Source organism: Anastrepha obliqua, chromosome 5 (assembly GCF_027943255.1).
Source record: "Anastrepha obliqua isolate idAnaObli1 chromosome 5, idAnaObli1_1.0, whole genome shotgun sequence".
Classification (NCBI taxonomy): domain Eukaryota; kingdom Metazoa; phylum Arthropoda; class Insecta; order Diptera; family Tephritidae; genus Anastrepha; species Anastrepha obliqua.
Genome location: NC_072896.1, coordinates 96,108,642 through 96,129,487, shown reverse-complemented (window position 1 = coordinate 96,129,487; position 20,846 = coordinate 96,108,642). Strand labels below are relative to the sequence as shown.

General features: G+C 37.8%; 2 protein-coding genes across 3 annotated transcripts; both read right to left on the bottom strand.

Annotated features, from left to right (window-relative positions):
• Positions 1-5,530: 5,530 nt before the first annotated feature.
• On the bottom strand, positions 5,531-11,984 carry LOC129248011 (uncharacterized). 2 transcript variants are annotated; one of them, XM_054887411.1, is made up of 6 exons: positions 11,853-11,984; positions 11,277-11,793; positions 9,283-9,458; positions 9,031-9,215; positions 8,556-8,777; positions 5,531-5,695 (listed from the first exon to the last, which is right to left on the bottom strand). In XM_054887411.1, exons 2-6 carry the CDS (start codon positions 11,684-11,686, stop codon positions 5,624-5,626), a joined length of 1,065 nt encoding a protein of 354 aa, XP_054743386.1. In that variant the 5' UTR covers positions 11,687-11,793; positions 11,853-11,984; the 3' UTR covers positions 5,531-5,623. The 2 variants fall into 2 exon arrangements, with proteins under 2 accessions (XP_054743386.1, XP_054743385.1); XM_054887410.1 differs by having other exon boundaries at positions 11,277-11,789.
• Positions 11,985-15,788: 3,804 nt separating this feature from the next.
• Positions 15,789-20,502, bottom strand: LOC129249285 (uncharacterized). Its single transcript, XM_054889002.1, has 4 exons — positions 19,536-20,502; positions 16,704-16,876; positions 16,394-16,578; positions 15,789-16,176 (listed from the first exon to the last, which is right to left on the bottom strand). The coding sequence occupies exons 1-4, from the start codon at positions 20,291-20,293 to the stop codon at positions 15,877-15,879; spliced, it is 1,416 nt and encodes a 471-aa protein (XP_054744977.1). The 5' UTR covers positions 20,294-20,502; the 3' UTR covers positions 15,789-15,876.
• Positions 20,503-20,846: the final 344 nt, after the last annotated feature.

Sequence of the window (20,846 nt, the reverse complement as noted above, 5' to 3'; positions counted from 1 at the left end):
TGCGGGGACTTCTACATATGGAACCATACGCCTGATCAGCTGATTTGCTAATGCACTAATTAAATATTGGTATACATTTTATCCCTTTTACTATACGAAAAATGGAATGCTGCACCACGCCTAATACAACGCATGAAATCATTCTACAAATCGTTGCCTTAGGCATATACCGAAGATTAGGTGGCCAGAAACTATATTCAACGACAGGCTGTGGGAATTGACTATCCAAACGCACTTTTACACTTTGTTAAACTGAGCTTCGAACCATGACTAAGTTTGCCAAAGCGTATAGTACCGATAGTCTGAAAAATTAAAAACGAAATTAATAAACCAAAAATTTCTCGCCAAAAATTTGCAGCACCCAAAATTATTATTAAGTATTCCTCCTCATCATCTTCAACAATTTTTGTCATTATCACATATTTTGAAAATAATCTCCAACTACTACAAGCAATGCCTTGGGTATAAATTTTCATTTGCCGTGAGTCGTCAGCAATTTACTCTAGAAACAAGAACAGGTAAACTCGAAGGAAGGGCAAAAACGAATTGCGAAGGTTGAGGTGGAGATGTGTTGAAAATGACAACACCAGCAACGTAGCACAGCAGGCACTGCCATTGACACTTGTGGCATAGCCCTTATACTGCCTGTATTGGCCCTTCTGCATGAGTAGTATTGCCAGCACGGCACCTTCCTTTCAATACTCTTTCTTCACATAAAACCGTCTGCTTGCCGCCTTGGCCGCTTACTTCGTGGAATTGATTTTGACTGTCTACTCGCTAGCATATGCAGCTCCGCGGACTTGTTAACTGCTCCATTCAATTCGGCCTGCTTGTCGATGAGTGAGTGAGCTTGTTTTTCGGGTTGAAAAAATTTTCAGCTAACAACATGTTGCGCTAAATTAGGGACTTCGGCGGGCCCTATACTGACACACAAGCAACAACAAAGTCGCTTCGATTTAGATGCGTCGCCACATTTTGTGGTATCCCTACAAAGCGCCTACAGGCATCAATAGGGTGGAAGGTTTCAGCGATTAGAAATTCAAACAGGATATCAGAAATACTGAGGCCAACGACTGCGACACATCAGCACTGTCAGTGTCAGTGGCAGGCAGCCAGCCAGCCAATCAGCTATAGTCAGCTAGTCAGCCAGCAAGCAACAGCACCAGCAGACAGCAGGCAACAGCCAGCAACAATAAGAGCAAGAACGGTGGCAGCCAGAATAAAAGCAGTGGTATAAGCGACCAACGTTTGTGGCCCAACCGATGCGGCTGAATGTGGTCGCTGCTGTCACGGCTGCTGCTTGTGGCGACTGCTGCTTGCAGTCTGTTTGTACTGTCTGTCCAACAATTTGCTTTGCGGTGTTCTGCATAGTATGTCCGTTGGTGTTGTGTCTGCGCAGTGTTCGTGGTCTTTACAATTTGCTGCATAAACATACTTCCATACATACATGCATACACCCATTCATACATACATACGTACATACATACATACGTACTTATATTAAGTATGAATGCATTTTGTACATGCGCTGCATGCCACTGGATGTGGCATTGAAAGGCAGGCAATAACGTTCGTTCGCGCAGCAAGTAAATACGGGCAAGCCCTTTAATAATGCAACGAGACACGAAATAAAGCAAAGGAGAAGCATTGAGCTGAAGCAATGATGTACGAGTAATCGCAGTGTATGGCGGGCCTTGGTGTTGCAACAAAGTTGTGTGGCAAGTTGGCGCGAATTCCACACGCTTGCATGTGCTACAATGTTGCGGCAAGTAATTGCACGTGCTTTGCCTGGGTGGGGAGGAGTGAATGGGAGAAATACGTCGGGTACTTTTTGCGGCAAAATAAAGAAAATGACTGACATGTAAACGGAAGGGTTATCCTTTAGGAGTCCACAAGCACAAGTAGCTCGCTCTGTTAGTGCTTAAGATTGAAGGCAGAGGCCAATGGCATTGAAGTACTCCCACTTAGTTGTTGTGAATTCATGCGAAGATATTAGCTGAGGAACAGGTGGCAAATTATTAAAGACGACAACTGAGGCTGTGGCAAATTATTAAAGACGACATGCGAAATAGCAACTTGCATAAGTGACGACTTTAAGGTGGCGTCAAACTAGAAACTTTGGTTGTGCACTCAGCCATCAAAAATGATCCATCAAAATTCTGGAGAGCATCTCACAGCTGCTCGAAGTTAAAGGAGACTTTAGGTAAGGCGATTCACTCTCGTGCGTATTATTCAATCTGATATTAGAAAGCGTGCACGCAGCCAGTTTTTACTTGCCCTAAACACTCTTAACTTGCGGCCGCCGTAGCCGAATGGGTTGGTGCGTGATTACTTTTCGGAATTCACAGAGAGAACGTTGGTTCGAAACTCAGTGAAAGCGAAATTAATAAAAACATTTTTCTAATAGATGTCGCCCTTCGGCAGGCAATGGTAAACCTCCGAGTGTATTTCTGCCATGAAAAAGCTCCTCATAAAAATATCTGCCGTTCGGAGTCGGCTTGAAACCATAGGTCCCTCCATTTGTGGAACAACATCAACACGCACACCACAAATAGGAGGACGAGCTCGGCCAAACACCCAAAAAGGGTGTACGCGCCAATTATATATAATATATGTATATATAAACACTCTTAACTCGTACCTCTATAAGTTCTTCTTACTTACACCCTGTTGCAAAATTATAAACACACCACAAAAAAATTTAAATATAGTTCACCCTACAAGAAAAACCATAAAACGCAAAGTTTCAAATTTTGTACAAAAATTTTAAAATTTTTTCAAAATTTCAACAAAACTTTCAAAATTAGAAACAAAAAATTGTTTTTGTTTTTTTAATTTCAACTAAACTTTTTTAGGTTTAAACACACCACTATTTAAAAAACCCATATAACGCAAATTTTCTAAACAAAAAGTTTAATTTTTCAAAATTTCAACAAAACTTTCAAAATTATAAGCACACACAAAAAAAAAAATAGAAAAATATTGAAAAAATAGTTCCAACTACAACAAGAACCATCAAATGCAAAGTTTACATTTTTTTCTTATTTTAAAATATTTTCAAAATTTCAACAAAATTTAAAAAATTGTAAACACACCACAAAAAGAAATACAAATTTAGAATAAAAATAGAAAAAAATAGTTCCAACTACCACAAAAACCATAAAACGTAAAGTTTCAAGTTTTTTAAACAAATTTAAAATTTGTTTCAATACTTTAACAAAACTTTCAAAATCATAAACACACTACAAAAAAATATATAGAATAGAAATAGAAAAAAATACTTCAAACTACAACAAAAACCATAAAACACATAGTTTCAAATTTTCTAAAACAAACATTAAATTTTTTTTTAATTTCAACAAAACTTTCAAAGTTATAAACAAAAAATTGAAATTTTTTTTTAATTTCATTTAAACTTTAAAAGTTATAAGCAAACCATAAAAACAAAAACTTTATAAAAAAATTTTAAGGATTTTCAAAATTTCAACCAAATCTAAAAAATTGTAAACACGCCACAAAAAAAATATATAAAATAGAAATAGAAAAAAATAGTTCAAACTACAAAAAAAAACCATAAAACGCAAAGTTTCAATATTTTTTTTTTATTTTAAAATATTTTCAACATTTCAACAAAATTTAAAAAATTGTAAACACACCACAAAAAGAAACACAAATTTAGAATAAAAATAGGAAAAAATAGTTCAAACTACAACAAAAATCATAAAAACAAGGTTTCAAATTTTTTTCAAAACTTTCGAATTTTTTTCAAAATTTCAACAATTTCAAAATTATGAAGCACCACAAAAAAAATATAATAAAAATAGCTCCAACTACAACAAAAACCATAAAACGCAAAGTCTCAAATTTTCTAAAAAAATTTAAAATTTTCTTGAAAATTTGAACAATTTTCTAAAAAAATTTCAAAATTGTAAACACACCGCAAAAAAACCAATATAGTTCACATATAGCAAAAACCATATAATGTACAGTTTCGAACTTTATACAAAATTTTGAAAATTTTTTGAAAATTTCATTAAAACGTTCAATTTTTTAACTATATTAATATTTTTTAGAACTTTTCTGGGTATGCAGTTTTACAGTCCATTCAATTTTAGTGCAAGTGACTACAAGATAAAGTTAATTATTGACAATTTTTTTTGCTGAAGTGGATTAGCTTTTTCTTCCATATAAAAAAATTCGAGTAAGGAAAGGCGTGACTCCTCGGCGAAAAAATATTTTCAAAGATCAATGCAATTTTTGAGTTCTCTCAGCCTTACACTTTATTGCACTGAAATTGAATGGGCTATAAAACTGCGTACCCAGAAGTTTTCTACAAATTTTCAATAAAATTTATATATTTTTTTTTTTAATTTGTAAAGTTTTTGTGGATTTCGTGCAAAGGTTCGAACTTTGAGTTAGCTGGTTTTTGTTGTAAAATGTATTATAATTTCATAAAAAGCATAAAATAAAAATGTCAAGTACAAAAAAGTTAGTTCGTCTCGTTGCTATTATTTTGAAGTTAACCTAACCTAACCTGCTATTATTTTGAAGACAGGTTTACATTATACAGGCTGGTGCAAAATTAATCATCCAATTTTATTTTTGAATAACTTTCTTAATACATAAAAAAAAATATTTTGAAAGAAAGAAATTTTCATTTTGATCTTTACGCCCTCCATTTCTTGTCTGTTTTATTCTACAGCTGTATACTTCAGAAGTGTCAAATAAGATTGGACGCCATTTGCAAAAATTATAAATTTTCCGATAGGGTGTTTAATTTTGCGCCGCCTTATATATGTTCTATTTAAGTTATTAGAGCATATTTTGACCATAAAAATATCAATTTTTAAAATTTCTATGGTACAATGGCCTAGATCCTTAAAATGCCCGGCAAAAGCATTTGAGTTGATTTTTAAATTATAAAACTTGCACATTTCAATACCTCAGCACTACGCAAAATGTTTAAATCTGCGCAATTGCCATAATTGAATTATTAAAGGTTTGCTCATTAAGCAGCTTTCTTGTTTCCTCTTGACAAATAGGCTCCCTTACCAAGACACTGGGTTACTAGCTATAGAATTTGAAGTACAAGTAGAGGAAAAGTAAAATTTGTGGGATAAAAATTTTATTTTCAAAATGGTGTGATTATGAGCAATAACTCGCTCAAAGGTTTGTATCGGTGTGTCCAGGACTAATATGACATGAAACACATCTTAGCATACCGTTTAAGACAGGATATCACAGAGTAATTGGGGCAATGCGCGAAAAAAGTAGGCTTTTTCAACATCTAACACCGATGTATTTTAAATATAGGTTCCGGAAATACTTACTAGGTAAAGTTGCTTTAAAAATACATCTGTAATTTATCAAGAATGGTGCATTTAGCAAAATGTAATTAGTCACAGTCCGCAACTCCAAATGTTTTGCTAGTCATGCAAACGCGCACACTGATCAGGCCGATTGGCTTGATTACGATTCTGCCATTATTTCTTTAATTTTTTTTTTTAGTATTTATAAAAAAAAAAATGTGTTATAAATTTTTTTTTCATAGTTTATTATAAAAGCTGGCGTATAACACCTATTATACAGAACCAAAGCTGGAAATTGTATTTGCGAGTGATATCTATTTCTTCTTTTTTAGCTGCTTTCGTTGTTCCTTCTTCTTCTTTCCCAGCAATTTAGCTTCGTTTTCCATCTATAAAGCATTTAATTTTTATTTTGACAAACCAAATTATGGTATATGTAAGTATGATACAAACAACTACAGGGTGTTTCGTCTATACTTGACACCTAAAAGCTATGATTAATTTAGTGACAAATTCATGAATTTCGATTTCCTCCAGTTAAAATTTTATTGGATATAATACAATTAATTGGATCAATGACCGTAAAAAATATACAGAAGTTGGACAACATTTGCAGTAACGCACATTGAGCTCTGTTTTCTGCAACTTTCTAAACCTTTTGGATTGTGGCGTCGATTTCCTCGCGAATACTGGCCTTTAGAGATTCGAGTATTTGACGTTTATTGCGGAAAAGTGTACACCTTTAAGCAGCCTAGCAAAATAAATTTTGCCACTGTCAATTTAGGCTTTCCAGGAGGCTAGTTGGAGATGAGCCGCACAGGGGGCATTGTATTCAGTAGGTTCATGAAACATGAAATGGTAGAAAAAGATTTTTTTAATAGCAGTCGCCTCTCAGCAGGCAATGGCAAACCTCTGAGTGTATTTCTAGCATGAAAAGGAATTTTATAAAAAACCATCTGCCATTCAGAGGTGGCGTAAAATTGTTGGTCCCTCCATTTGTGGAAAAACATCAAGACCCACTCCACAAACAGGAGGAGAAGCTCGGCCGAACTCCCAATTAGCGCACCTCGAATATTTTTTACGATATATAGAATGATGTGTCACGCTCCAAATACTTGTTTTAGCTTTAGCTTCGAACGCTTGATTCACCTTTTGTTAACTATTTCTTAGCATTAGCAATAATTTTTGCTGAACAGACCGGCAAATCCTCAATAAATTTGTAAATTTTCATCTCGGACAGCAATTTTTTAATGAAGGAAATTTGTACCCGTAAAATATTTAGAGCAGCCAAGGAAATTATGACCAAGGGTTTGTGAAAAAACATCAAAACGTACAGCATAAATAGGAGGAGCTCGGCTAAAAGCGCAAAAAGGATGTAAGCGCCATCCTGTGCCGCGCTGTATGGCTCAACAGCTATCCTGTAGGAAACAATCATCATCATTATGTAGCGATTACAGATCAGGGTGAGCTTTAGTTTCGTCCACAATCCTCTTCCAATATTTACGGTTCATAGCAATAGACTTCCAGCCCCTAGGTTAGGTTAGGTTAGGTTGAAGTGGTTGTCCACTTTAGGACACACTCAGGCTCATGGCCCATTGTGATGCCGCGTGTGGAACTATCCCTTATCCCTCTTGAAACCAATGTGTACTTTTCAAAAATTTCGTAAGATCCTTAATTTCGACAGAGCCGAGATCTTCTAATTCATTAAAGAATTGTCTGCCCAAAATGGCGAGCCTACGTCTAGATATAGCAGGACAGTGACACAGAAGATGGGGGATCGTTTCTTCCTTCTCTTCCTCATCTAGACAACTTCTGCAGAAGTCATGTGTTTGCACACCCATTCTCTGGGCGTGATTACCGATTAGGCAATGCCCCGTAATAACTGAAATCAGTGTGTTAAGACTGTGCTTATCTCTTCTTAGTAGAAGTTTCGTGCGTTTAGCATTGATAGTCGGCCACAGCTGTCGAGTGATTTTGCAAGTGGCTTCATTACGCCATCTTTCATTCGCTACTCTTACACTTTCCTCGCGGATACATGTTTGCTAGGGTATACCTATATCATTGTCTATGTACTCATCAGTCAATTTGGAGCCGATTTTCGCTAGTTCATCGGCTTCGCAGTTCCCCTCAATGTCACAATGGCCAGGAACCCATTTTATTATTAGAAGAAATAACTCAGCCATTTCGTTAAGAGAAGCGCGGCATTTCATGGCTACATTGAAGGTTGTCGAATGTTTTGTGAAAGATTTTATCACCGCCTGACTATCAGTGAAAATGCTGATATTATCTCGAGGTATGTACCAGTGTCACGGCGTTCATTATTGCTATCAGTTCAGCCTGAAAGACACTACAGTAGATGGGAAGCCGAAAGCTGGAGGAGATCCACAAATGATCGGAATATACACCTCCGCGCACTCTGCCATCGAGCTTTGAGCCATCTGTGTATACATGATGGACTCGCCCAGTCTTACAACGTCCCGTTCCCACTCTTCCCTCGAGGATAGGAGAGTCACGAACGTTGTAGTGGCAAGTATAGGCGGGACTGTATAGTGCACCTGTCCGGTAAGCCCCAACGTGCCATCCAGACTTTTACCGTGGCCATAGTCTGTGTTTGACCACCTACTTAAAGCGTTCAGCCTCATTGCTGCACTGCGCGCAATGTACTTTGCCTGCTTCCAGCTCCTTACTCGTAGCTCTTTCTGCTAGCCACTATAGCGAACCAATAATCCTCCAAATAAGCTGCCTCGATTAATAGTTGCAAAAATTCGTTACCATTGACCACTGACAGTTAGTGGCTTTCGTCTTCCTTGAAAAATAGATGGACACGCTAATGTTCGCAGCGCACGCACAACACCAGTAACTTTAGTATCATACAAAAGTTGCTAATGCACGGATTAAAGTGCCCAGAACCCACAATTTGGTTTATTTAGAAAGAGTGAAATGTACGCGCGCTCAGTTAAGATATTTGAATAGTTATTTTAAAAATAAAACGCCACACTTTCTGCACGTTCTGTGGCTGTGCCCGCTCCGTGGTTCAAATTTTACTGCACAGGGGTTTCTAAAACGCGATGGAAGTATCAAGTTGAGTAAAAAATATCAAAGTTGTTCAAAATTATTCATAGTTAACTATGAACCGAACCATTCTATACGTATCTACAAGTCAACCAGTTCAACCTATCCTGTGTCAAGTACATGCAGATAAAGCACCCTGTATATACATTTATTGTAAACAAAGTGTAACGCAATTACCTCATTCTCCTCCCTCGCACGCTGCAATTGCTCAGCTTCTTTGATTTCCATCAAACGTAAGTGGGCGATCTCTTCCTTAAAACGACGAATTTGCTCTTCCAGATAACTTCGCTGTGTACGCATTTTATCCATATTCGTGCGTTTGTAAGCTATTTGATTTTCCAAATCGTCGTGCTCCTTGGCAAACCGAACGCCCATCTCCTCGATACGGCTCCTGAATTTCTGCCATGAAGGTTACAAATAAAAAATTAGGAAGTTGCAAATAAAGTTTACAATTTTTTTATATTTTTATTTAGTTTTTTTTTAACTTTTTCACTTTTTTGTTATTTTTTTATTTTTTACTTTTTTTATTTTTTATTTTTTTATGTTTTTTTTTTACTTTATATTTTTTTTATATATTTTTATATATAGTTTTTTAAATTTTCAAAAATTTTGGTTTTTTAATTTTTAAATTTTTTTGCAGTTACATACTTACATTCGTTTCTGCATAGAGCGCATCCACCGTACACTGTGAGCAATAACGCTCCGTACGCATTTGTTTTTCAATTTGTTCGATTTGCTTTTTAATTGCATTCTGTTCTATTAATTTTTTGTCCTCGAATTGCTCGACATTATGATTATAGTAGCGTAGTTGGTAGCGCAATTTTATAGGAACATGAACTGAGGAGTAGGGTAAACTAAGTATGAGCTCATGTGTGTATGTGTGTGTGTGCGTCATCATACTTACCATCGGCTTCAAACAAGACATATTCCAACGCACTAATTCTTTCATTACGCTCTTCTTGTTCCTCTCTCTGGAAGACTTTTGCAAAATAAGCAGCAGATAACTGATTTTCTGCCTCCAAACTATCTTCCAATTCTTTTTCGAGTTTATCAGTAAACCTGAGGAAGTCGTACGCGGCTCTATGGATCACAGATTTCTTTAGTTTAATTTTTTAGAGACAACGAAGCCTAAAACCTGTTACAACCAAACTCGAAAAAATAACAGTGGCTTAGAAAAACAATTCCATTTTTTTTTTAATTTAAATTACAACTGCTAGTAAATCTTCTAATGCCTAAATCCCACAACAGTGGAATTATATTAGTTTCCGGTCTAGTTGCCATTTCCAAAAGGTCTTGTCAATTTTTGTGCCACGCACTCATCCTCCAACTCCTCCTCAAAAATTGCAGTGCAAAAAAAGTGGGTGAGGCATTTGGACGAATTCAAGAAACAGGAATCTTGCAGCCACAACCGTTGCCTTCGCACAGTTGTTTGCATCTTCTGGCCCAACACCATATCCAACGGGAACTTACAAACTCCAATACGAACGAAAATACTCACAAGGAAGTGAGGGTGACTTTTTGAGGGTGAGGGTCATTTTTTAAGCAGAAATCCGAACATCTCCCGTAACTCAATCAAATGTACCCAGGATTCAAGGAAGTTGACACAGAGGCAGACCAACGCTAACCTGGAGAAGAGCCTTGGAAACGGAGATAGCAAGAAACCTAGAGGTAAGGAAGCTGACGCAGAGGCAGACCATCACTAACAAAAGTTGGAACGAATTTAAGTGATTGGCGTCCGAAAGAAATTAACGGAAGAACTTTGTTATGGTCCTTTGTTCCTGCGCGGAACCATAAGATCTTATATACCATGCACTAGTACAATTTTTGTTCGAGAAACCGATCGCTCTGAATATTTTGCGGGAGTAAATTTTCTTTATTAAGAAATTGCTTTCAGAGGTGAAAATTTACCAATTTATCCAAAATTTGTTGAAGAATAGGCTTTGGATTAGGGGATAACGACCAACAGTGGCTATTTACGTTCGTATTAACCACTTCAAGCTACTAATGCCGCCCTAACGTATGGCGCAGAAGCTTGGACGATGACAACTTCCGATGAAGCGACGCTTAGAGTGTTCGAGACAAAGATTCTGCGTAAGATTGTTGGGCCATTGCACGTTGTCAACGGCGAATATTCCAGACGATGGAACGATGAGCTGTATGAGCTTTACGGCAACATAGACAGCAGCGAATAAAGATCCATCGCCTACACTGTCATCCGAATGGATACAAACGCTCCGGCTCTGAAAGTATTCGATGTGGTAACAGCTGGTGGTAGCAGAGGAAGAGGATGCCTCCTCTGCTTTGGAAAGATCAGGTGGAGAAAGACTTGGCTTCACTTGGTGTGTCTAACTGGCGCCGGTTAGCACGAGAAAGAAACGACTGAAAGAAAGAAACTCGGCCAAAATCACGTAAGCGGTTATAGTGCCAATTAAGAAGAGAAGAAGCTACTGATGAACTTCTCCAGATGTGTGATATTTGAACCCGGAATATTCGCAAGTGTAACAAAAAAGTGAGAACACAGATGTCTAAATCGTTGCACGACGAAAGCAGGACAGCTGAGATGATTCCATCTCGTCCTCCAGACAGCCTCCTCAAAAAAGACTTGAGGCAATCCCAAATCTCACCGAATGAACACCTAACGGGCAATGTCCGGTAAGAATAGCTACCAAATGCGAGAACTGCGGTTTTGTTACCCTTAGATAATAGACGGTTATTAATGAGGAATTTTTTCAGCACAGGACCGCGCTGATGCTCTACTGCTGTTAGAAAACCTTTTACAATATTTAATGACGGCAAAGGGTACCGAATACCGGAACTAACGACAAAAATATAATCAGCTCCGACGGCCATAGTAACAGTGCAAAAAATATTTGTTTTTGTTTCTTTTGTTAAACTTACTTTAACCTCTGCGCCAGATTTACCTCGAGTCCTCTGTAATCGTCATATACCAATTTTGTGAGTTTCATTACTTCGCTCATGTCTACTTGGAGTTTTCGTATTTCCAAACAGGCTCGCGACAATTCCATTGTAAATACTTTGAACCAAAACATATTCGACATTTGTCGTCTTTTAATGAAATCTTTTGAGGACCAGCTGAACAGGTTGTGTGGTGTTTTTACATTCTCAGACTCTGGTTCAAGGCAAACAAGTCCATTTAGAAACACTGAAAATCTCTGCTGCATACTTTCAAATAATTTTGCTATCGCCACACATTTAAGGAATCGGAAACGTTGTGTTGGATCTACGAGGGCTGCGGAGCTTTGATTAAAAGTTAGTGGCGATAATTTGTGTTGGGAAGCAGCAATCATATTAGGATATTTGTCCAAATCAAATTTGTTGATGGAGAGCAAATGAAAATATGCACCAGAATACTACCTCGAAATTGCAGACTAAATTCTAGAATAGCCGAATCTGCCTTGGAATAGATTAGATTATTTTTGTATGCCCACAAATATATTCATATAAAGCCAGTACCTTGATAAAACCAGCAAAAAGTATGAAAAAATATATGTAGTTACTGAATTGCTGTATCTTCGCCTCACAAATAAAGATGATGACCTACGATTATTTTGAGGTTTTGAAAATATTGAAGTTTTGTATATTGAATTCTTGTACAATGGAACATGAAACACTAAACTAAATTGAATAATGAAATTTCAAGCAAGTAGATAAAGGCATGGTTGCAACAAACTGTACAAGCCTTCCTCGCTTTTTGTTATATTCATAATGCGTGCCACAAATATGAGGCAACACCTTGCGTCATCGTCAGAAAAATAAGGTTAAATTAAAATAATTTACTTTACATAAAATAATAACCTTAGAATCACACGGAGATATTATTTCCATTCAGTTGTTAAGACATCCGATGACACATTGGCCAGCGAGTGGTAGGAAGAAGATTTGAGAATTCTTTATGTGGTAGAAGCCAAATGCTACGTTTGCCTTGCTTGATGCCACCTTGATCAAAAAGTTCCCGTAACAACCGCCAGGTGACGATCTAAGTCAAGAGTTCTGTCCTACTGAAAACTTTAGAGCGGTTGATAGAACTTCACTCAAGCCTAACTATAGATGAAATGTCTACGTCACAACATGCCTACACGAAAGAGAAATCGGTAGAGACAACTCTACATAATCTTATTTACACGGCTGAGAGTTAATTGCATAAACAGGAATTTACTTTATTTACTTTTCTTGATATTGAAGGGGCCTTCAACAATGATGAAAGGGGGGCAATCACTGCAGCACTCACTGATCTTGGGGTAGAACCGGGCTTGGTAGGCTTCATTGACAGAATCATTGAAGCGAGGCTAGGAGAATTGGTGCTTAGGAGATTGGTGAGTAGAAGTATACCGCAAGGTCGAGTCCTCTCACCGTTTTTATGGAACGCAGTTGTAAATAAACTTCTGTTAATACTGAAATCGGTGGATTGTAAGGTGATAGCTTACGCCGATGATGTTGTTATTGCTGTTTCTCGTAAATTTGTTTCTACATTAAGAGGCCTAATACAAAATGCTCAAGATCTTTAAGTAAGACCTTAACCTAAAGTTAAACCTAAGGTGGCTCGTTGGATTTACACTGCTGTCGTCAGACCCATTCCTCTATGTGGAAATGTTGTGTGGTAATCATGAAAACCACGCCATCCATGGCTTTGGATATCATATTACATCTGCCACATCTAGATCTCTTCTGCAAATACTCAGCGACCTGTTCCGCTTCAAGGTTCAGAGCAAGCTCACAATGGTAGACTACCGCACATGCACATTCAACTACCTTAGACTCCTATGCGGATATACACAATAATTGTGATTATCACCCTCCCATTCTCTGCTTCGAAAGGAATTTCTTAATGAAAATCCCTTCTAGACTGGAATGGCTTGAAGCAGATCCATCAGCCAACAGACCCGTTAAGATCTACATACACGGACGGATCTAAAATGAACACCGGTGTAGGATCAGGGTTATATTGCGAAGAGCTTTTTAACAGTGAGTCCTTTAAACTACCAGATCACTGTATTGTTTTTAAGCGGAAATAAACGCTATTCATGAAGGCTTAAAATGGTTAGAGATAAACAGAATATCATCAACAGATATCTACATTCTATCAGACAGCCAAGCTGCCCTACGGGCTCTGGATGATTTCCAAATAACATTAATTGTCGCCAATTTCTTAATGAGATAACCAAACAATATCGTATTATCTTATGCTGGGTTCCAGGTAACAGAGGTATACCAGGGAACTGTAGAGCTAACCAACTTCCAAGAGGAGATACCTGTATTCCAAGCGTAAGTAATTTTATGGGGGTACTTCTCGCAACTTGTAAGCTTCTTGTTATGGACGCACTAATCAGTTCAATCAGTCAAAGATAGATTAGCGTCAATACCTGTGAAATTTCTAGGCAAACATGGCCAAGGCTAAATCTATGTTTATCCAAGAGTATTATAAAATTGACTAGTCTTCAAATCAGGACCTTAGTAAAGGCTCTCACAGCACATTGTCTCATAGGAAAGTACGCAAGGAGATTATGCGTTTACATGCATGATTTCTGTCGTAGCTACAGGAATGAGGAGGAGTTGGAAACAATTCAACACCTTTTTTGCACATGCCCGGCTCTAGCCAGAAGCAGGAACTGATGTTTAAGATCCTACTTCTTAACGAATATAGATAATCTATACACTTTAGGTATCAACAACCTTTTACTCTTTGTCAAAAGCTCAGGAGGGTTCAATATGGAAGGAGAAATGTAGCCCACAACGGGCCCGTTTCGTGGTCAAAGTGGCATCGCTGTATCTATGTGCAATGCGGCTGTCAAACCTAACCTAACCAAAGTGAGTTCTGTATTTTTTTAGGTTGCCACATCTTTGATTAACATTCATATCAAAATTTTATCGCCATTGCTTGACATTTGTAAAAGTTCCGCCGTCTTGAGTTAATCTACCTCTGCACGCGTTTTCGGTTTTTTACAGTTTTAAAAAGGATTTGAACTTTCAACAACGAGTTTGTATTAAATTTTGCGTTAAAATTGGGAAACTGTTTCGGTAATGGTACTCTAAACAAACATCCGATTTACAAGTGGCATGAACGCTTTAGAAGAGCTGATTCTTTCTCCATCGAGGATGATGAACGTTGTGACAGGCCATCGACATCGAAAACTGCACAAAACATCAATAAAATGAAAGAAAAGTTGATCAACAATCGCAAATTAACCATCACAGAGAACCTGACGGCAGAGGACTTGAACATTGCTTATGGATCCGTTCAGAATATTGTAGTAAATGATTTGAGGTTGCGTCGTGTTGCTGCAAAAATGTGTCTCAATGGACCTGAATTTCATGCCACGTTGATATCGCCAAAGACAAGATTTCCAAGGCTGAAGCCGACTCAACATTCCTCAAACGCATCATTGCTGAATGCGAGGCGTTGGCTTATGAGTTCGGTGTTCAATCCTGACATCAGGCGAGTGAGTGGAGACCTTCGAATAAACCAAGGCAAAGAACAAAATCACCACGTATTCAGTCAAAAATGGAATCGATGCTCACGATTTTTATGCTTTACGACGGTACTGTACACAACGAATTTGTCAGAAGATTAGAGAAATAATAGGAGCTATTATTTAGGCCTTATGGGGCATTTACGTGAAGCAGTTCGCCAAAAAAGATCGGATTTGTGGAAAAACAACTCGTGCATTTTGCACGGCGCACCATACAGTGCCATCGGTATCCACGCATTTTTCACCAAGAACGAAACGATTAGCATTCAATAGCCATCAAGTTTATCTGCTATGGCTTCCTGTGATACTTTCCTATTTAATCGAGTCAAAAAACCGCTACGGAAAGCGCATTTAACAGCCGAAAGGAAGAAATGGAAACATCGAAGGCAGCTCTGTGGGTTACACGGAAAACATAGTTCCAGAAATGTTTCGAGAGCTGGATCAAACGCTGGCTTAAGTGAGTTGAAGGCGATAGATAGATCACACGCTTACTAGATAACAACACGAGAATGACAGTGGACTGGAACCCGCAGGGGAGCAGAAGTCGTGGTCGGCCAAACATTATATGGAGAAGGTCAATGTTGCGCGAGCTAGCAGATGCCAACATCACATGGGATGGTGCAAAAATAAAAACTCAAAACCATGTACGATGGAAGAGTCTTGTCGAGGATCTATGCTCCCGAGCGGAGTGGAAAAGGATATAAAAACACCTACTGTAAAAAAAACTTACTGTAAAAATTTCATAATTATCGGGTGAGCGCTTTAAATCCATGCACCCACACACATCCACTTTTATTCATAGATTGAGACACTTTCTGCTTCTATTCATAGATTGAGACACTTTCCTTCATACCTGACTATTTTTATTTCCATTTAAGATCGCGCAGCTTTCAAAATAAACCACTAATAAACCGCTTCTGCTTTCATTTGGTATATTTGAATTTATTTCTATACATTTTTTCTATTTATTTCCATAATTTACAGTGCAAGCATTTCCTTTTTTTTACTTATTAGGAAGGATGCCGTTTTTCATTTCTTGTGTTCATACGACTTACTGTCTTACTTCGTGACAGCGGCGGAAGTTGTGAAGGCTTTTCCTCCAAACGCGTCTTCATCTCCATAGCTTCGCTTGCCTCGCGCTCCAACATTTTACGAACTTTTGCTTTCATGTATTTTCTTTCCGTTTCGTAAAACTCTCGCTGCATCTTCATGTGACCAAGATTTATTTTCAGTATTGCATTTGTTTCGTTAGCTTCGTTTAGCCGACGGTCGTATTCCTCGGTCATTGTAGCTAATCGACCTTTGCAGTCCTAAATAAACGCCAGTAAACATTAAATATTTTATATCTTTGTGTGTGTATGCGTGCGTGTAATAGGAGAAGTTAGTAGTGCCTTAAAAATCAATTGCTGCGCTAAGTACTGCGAATTATGCTGATCTCTTGCGCCTAAAATTAGGCTAACAATAAACCAGTTGAGCGATTGATGCTTGGCGAAGACACTTTCCTTCTTCGATGGGCGCCTAACAAACCTCTATTGTCACATACATAGACTGCAGCGTGCACCGGTAGCGATACATTTCAATAGACTTCTTCTGCTTAGCTTTCTTCAATTCTAATTTCAGATCTCCTTCTTTGATCTCAAGGTAATCCTGCCAATCAGCGACCCTGTCCTGCGCGTAATTTAATTGATAACGAAGCACTATGGGATCACGAACTGTGGGGGAAGTGAATAAAAAGATTTATGCTAATACATATATACATACACATTTATATATATATATATGTGTGTGTGTGTATGTAGAATAAAAGTATTTTGGTAAAGGCGTATTTTATACTCACATCGAGCCGCCATTGTTTCCTGTTCCAAGTAGTTTTTGACAATATCACGGCCTTCAGTTCCGCGATTCAAAGCAGTGTTGGTTAACGCATTGATTTTCTCACAAAAAAGAGCAATGCTCTCTTCCAGCTCTCGCTCAATTTTATTGTGCATATTGAGCAGATTGTAGGCAGCGCTGATAAGAGGTGGAAATACAAGATTTTTTATATGTATGTTTGAATGCAAGATGGCGCAAAATTAATCCTCCTAATTTGTTTTTGGACGACTTTTTACTACAATTAATAAAAAAATTTATTTGTATGATGGAAATCTTGAGTTCACAAGAGTCGAATATGGCTGAGGCCATTTGCAAAAATTATAAATGTTCCGCTAGGGTGATTAATTTCGCGCAACCTTGTGTAAAATCAATGTATGTAAGAGGGATATTCTAGGTAAAATTTAGCAAAACTGTATGCTTGTACGTGACATGCAGAAGACTCATAAAGAAACGTGTAAATCAAAGATTGGACCATTCAGTTCATATAAATAAATATATTTTTTTGTTTTTTTATAAACCAAAGTTTAAAATTGTTGTATTTCTTTCAGCGTGGTAGCCTCGGTAGTCTAGCGCAAGTGCACTAGCCTGCCATCCTAGAGCTTGTGGGTTCGAATCCCACGTAAAGCACGGGCCTCGCACTTTTCCAAATTTACCTACTTTCTAAAAAAAAAACAAAAAAAAATCTCATTCCTCAAAACCCAAAAACGTAGCCATTCAAGCAGAAAACAAACAGGTACACATTGCATCAGTGGCGCCAGCAAGAGGAAGCGGGCCACCGCGGTAATATCGCAGGTACACCAAATTTAGCGAAGTCCTCAACCATCAGTGCGTTCCTTCTGCAGAAAAATGTGAAACACAGATGGCGCTCCAAGCAATAAGAAGGCGTTGTTCCTAAGCAACGATAGGTGGGCATTACCACCACTAAGGACGGGTAACGGCAGGCTAATCACCTACCCTGTGAGAAATCAAAACAGATAAACGAAACCAACGCAAGAGAAGTCTTGTCGAGGCCCTATGCTCCCGAGAGGAGTGAAGAAGGAAAAAAGAGAAACAAAAAAAAATTCTTCCAGCATACCAAATTCAAAAAACATCTAACGGTTAAACCACTTCAGTTTCTTGAATGTATGCAGATTTAAGACAATTGAAAAATTTTGATAAATACGTCTAACTGAAAACTGCTTTTTTGTTTTTTGAGCCAGTAGGAAACGTAAATCATAAATACAGCCCGCGCAAAGCTACAGGACCTTAAGATTTTCAGCAGTTCGGACATTTTCCTCAATGTGAATTATGTTTTTTACCAAGCATTGTTCATTTCCTAACTTCTCTCATCTAAATCTAAATTTCCAACTTTATACAAAAATTAGAAACGGTTTACAAATTTTTTAGAAAAAAAACCCAAAACTTTTAGAAAAAATTGTGGTACGCAGTTTTATAGCTTATGAAATTTTAATAAAGTTGTACAGCTCATTAAATTTTAAACAAAGCAAGGGCGGCGTTCGGGCGACTGCACACAGTACGGCGAATCCGCAAATTAGTGAGAAGTTAGCACTGTTGTACGGAAGTGAAACATGACTGGACTCCAACACCATTACACAGAGGCTACAATCTTTCGTCAACAAATGCCTCCGCATAATTCTACAGATGATTCTGGCCGAACACCATCAGCAACGACGCGCTGTGGAGATTAACGCACGAGGAACCCATCCTTAGGCAAATCAAACGCAGAAAGTGGCGATGGATAGGTCACACATTGAGCAAGGTCGATGCTGCGCGAACTAGCAGATGCCGACATCTCATGGGACAGTGCGAAAAAAAACAACACAGAACGGTGTACGATGGGAGAGTCTTGTCGAGGCCCTATGCTCCCGAGTGGACTGAACAAAGATGTACAAAAAACTCTACGACTACTAACATGGCGGTCAACTTCGATTATTTCTGTGATTTTATCAACATTTTCGATATTATCGACATTTTTTTTAACACCAAAGATGCATGCCGACGTATCAACGAAACCAAAATTGCACATAAATTGCCATTATAGTATCGGTACCTCAAACACCGTTCACAATTTCAGCGGCTTGGCTTGCATTTTCGCCCTTATCAAAGAAAAACTGTAAAATGTAATGCAAATTAGATTAATAATTTACAATTTTTTCCCCTAACGGTAGTGCGCATTTGCTCTATATAACGAATGCTCGAAATTTTTGTATATGGCAGAAGACACATAACCCCGCAACAAAAAAAAAAAAAATAAAAAAAATTGTCAAAAATCGACGCGAATTTTGAGCTACTTTGAATAGGCAACACAGCTGCATACCCACAATTTTGCTGAAAATTCTGATAAAAAGTTTGAAAATTTGTAGAACTTTCTTTTTAATTTTGTGCAAACCAAACCGAATGTATTAAAGGTCGTATCGATAAAACAGCTGATTCGTTTTTTTCTTTCGCCGTGTCCATGTGACTTTCGGCCAAGGCGAGTCTATTAAAGGTGGTGTTGATAAATCAGCTGATTTGTTTTTTTTTTTTGTTTCTTTCGCCGTGTCCATGAGACTGTCAGCTCAGAATGAAACAAGGCGAATTCATTTTTTGTTTTCTAGTTTCCCAATACTTTGCTTTGACAATCACATGTACAGAACATTGTTGTTGGTCTAGTGCCGCCACCTTTAATGAATGCGCCTTGATACAAATTATGAACCTTTGAATTATATGTTTTTTTTTTGTAATATGAACAGTACTTTTATATCGAAAAAAAATAACCTCTCCTGTCGTCTACCTTTCTCGTCGCCCGTTAACTTACGTTATAGTCCGCCTTGCATTCGCTACAAATTTCTTATCCTCAGCATAGAAACTCAATAATATCGGCTTCAATAGACGCACCAGCTCAATAACATCAACTTGCAACTTGAAGGCCTCCATGCATGGCTCGGTTAGTGACTTCTGAAATATGTCCACCCAAGCAATACCTTTCATCTGACGTCGAGCCACAAATCGATCCTGCAACCAACTGAATATGTGAAAATGTTCATAATCCGCTATTTTGATATCCGTTTTGCATTTGTTTAACTTATGGTGCGCATGCACGGAACTGTTTATGTCGTTGCCCAGTTTCTGAATCGCATAAATGCGCGCCAGTTCGAAGTAAGGGTGTCGTTTTTTTTGCACCATTTCAAGAAGTCTATCGGCATCGCAGATTGTGAAACTCTCAGTAAGCGATTGTGATTCTTCTTCGAACTCTTCATCAAATTCGGTCAAGGGAAGAAAGTGCAACATCTCCAAAGCACTAGACGTTTCTATTTCTATTTCTTTAGATTCATCTTCATCTTCTTCGAAACGCTGTTTTAATTCGGGATGTTCCTTCAAGAATTGGCTTATCAGTTTTCCTTTGAAGGTACTCGGAATATGCGATAAGGAATCGCTAACTACAGATAACATCCCCTTCTGATCCTCCTCGCTCACATCGTGTTCGAAAACGTCAACAAAATTCACTTCCTCGACGCCGTACACGCTTTTGTAAAATTGAGCTATGCTATCTTTTAATGCCCCTTCTATTTCCATTTTGTGATGTAATCACAGAATTTAGAGGCTTGCGAATCGCTTAATTTGCGTAAATGGGCCAAACAATTGTTAAATTTAGTAGTACGAGTAGTTCACCGAATAGAAAGGCCGAAAGTGGTGTATAAAAAATACATAAAAAAATGTTATAAAAAGTTTTTTTTTACAAAATTATATAAAAATATTAAACGGAAATGTACGAAACGCGTGTGTCTGCTATAAAAAATTATTTTAAAATGTAATAAAAAAAATGAAGGAAAATGTTTACATACTCGTACATACGTACGTATTTGAAAAGCATAATTATTTGGAGAGATACTCAGTGGCGTATGAAATATAGTTGCACCCAAAGAGCATTTTCGAACTTCGAGAAATGACAATCAATACATGAAGAAATGGGCGCGATTCACTTTCACTTAGACGATGTTAAAGGTTATTGTGGATACAATGCCACAACCGCTGATCTAACTGGATCCACAGAAATAAATTTTCGGAATTTTTTTCCGTTACACATTTTGACGAACCGCTTTGAGTAGCAAAGGGCTATGAAATATAA

Bases quoted from the DNA above. Each gene is read 5' to 3' on its own strand.
- LOC129249285 (XM_054889002.1), bottom strand. From the start codon at position 20,293: ATGGAAATAGAAGGGGCATTAAAAGATAGCATAGCTCAATTTTACAAA. The intron at 16,877-19,535 runs GTAAGTTAACGG...ACCTCTTATCAG, and splicing joins AATGCAAGGCGGACTATAAC to CGCTGCCTACAATCTGCTCA. The intron at 16,579-16,703 runs GTGAGTATAAAA...CTTCCCCCACAG, and splicing joins GGAAACAATGGCGGCTCGAT to TTCGTGATCCCATAGTGCTT.
- LOC129248011 (XM_054887411.1), bottom strand. From the start codon at position 11,686: ATGATTGCTGCTTCCCAACACAAATTATCGCCACTAACTTTTAATCAA. The intron at 9,216-9,282 runs GTAAGTATGATG...CCTACTCCTCAG, and splicing joins TGTCTTGTTTGAAGCCGATG to TTCATGTTCCTATAAAATTG. The intron at 5,696-8,555 runs GTAATTGCGTTA...AATGCTTTATAG, and splicing joins GTGCGAGGGAGGAGAATGAG to ATGGAAAACGAAGCTAAATT.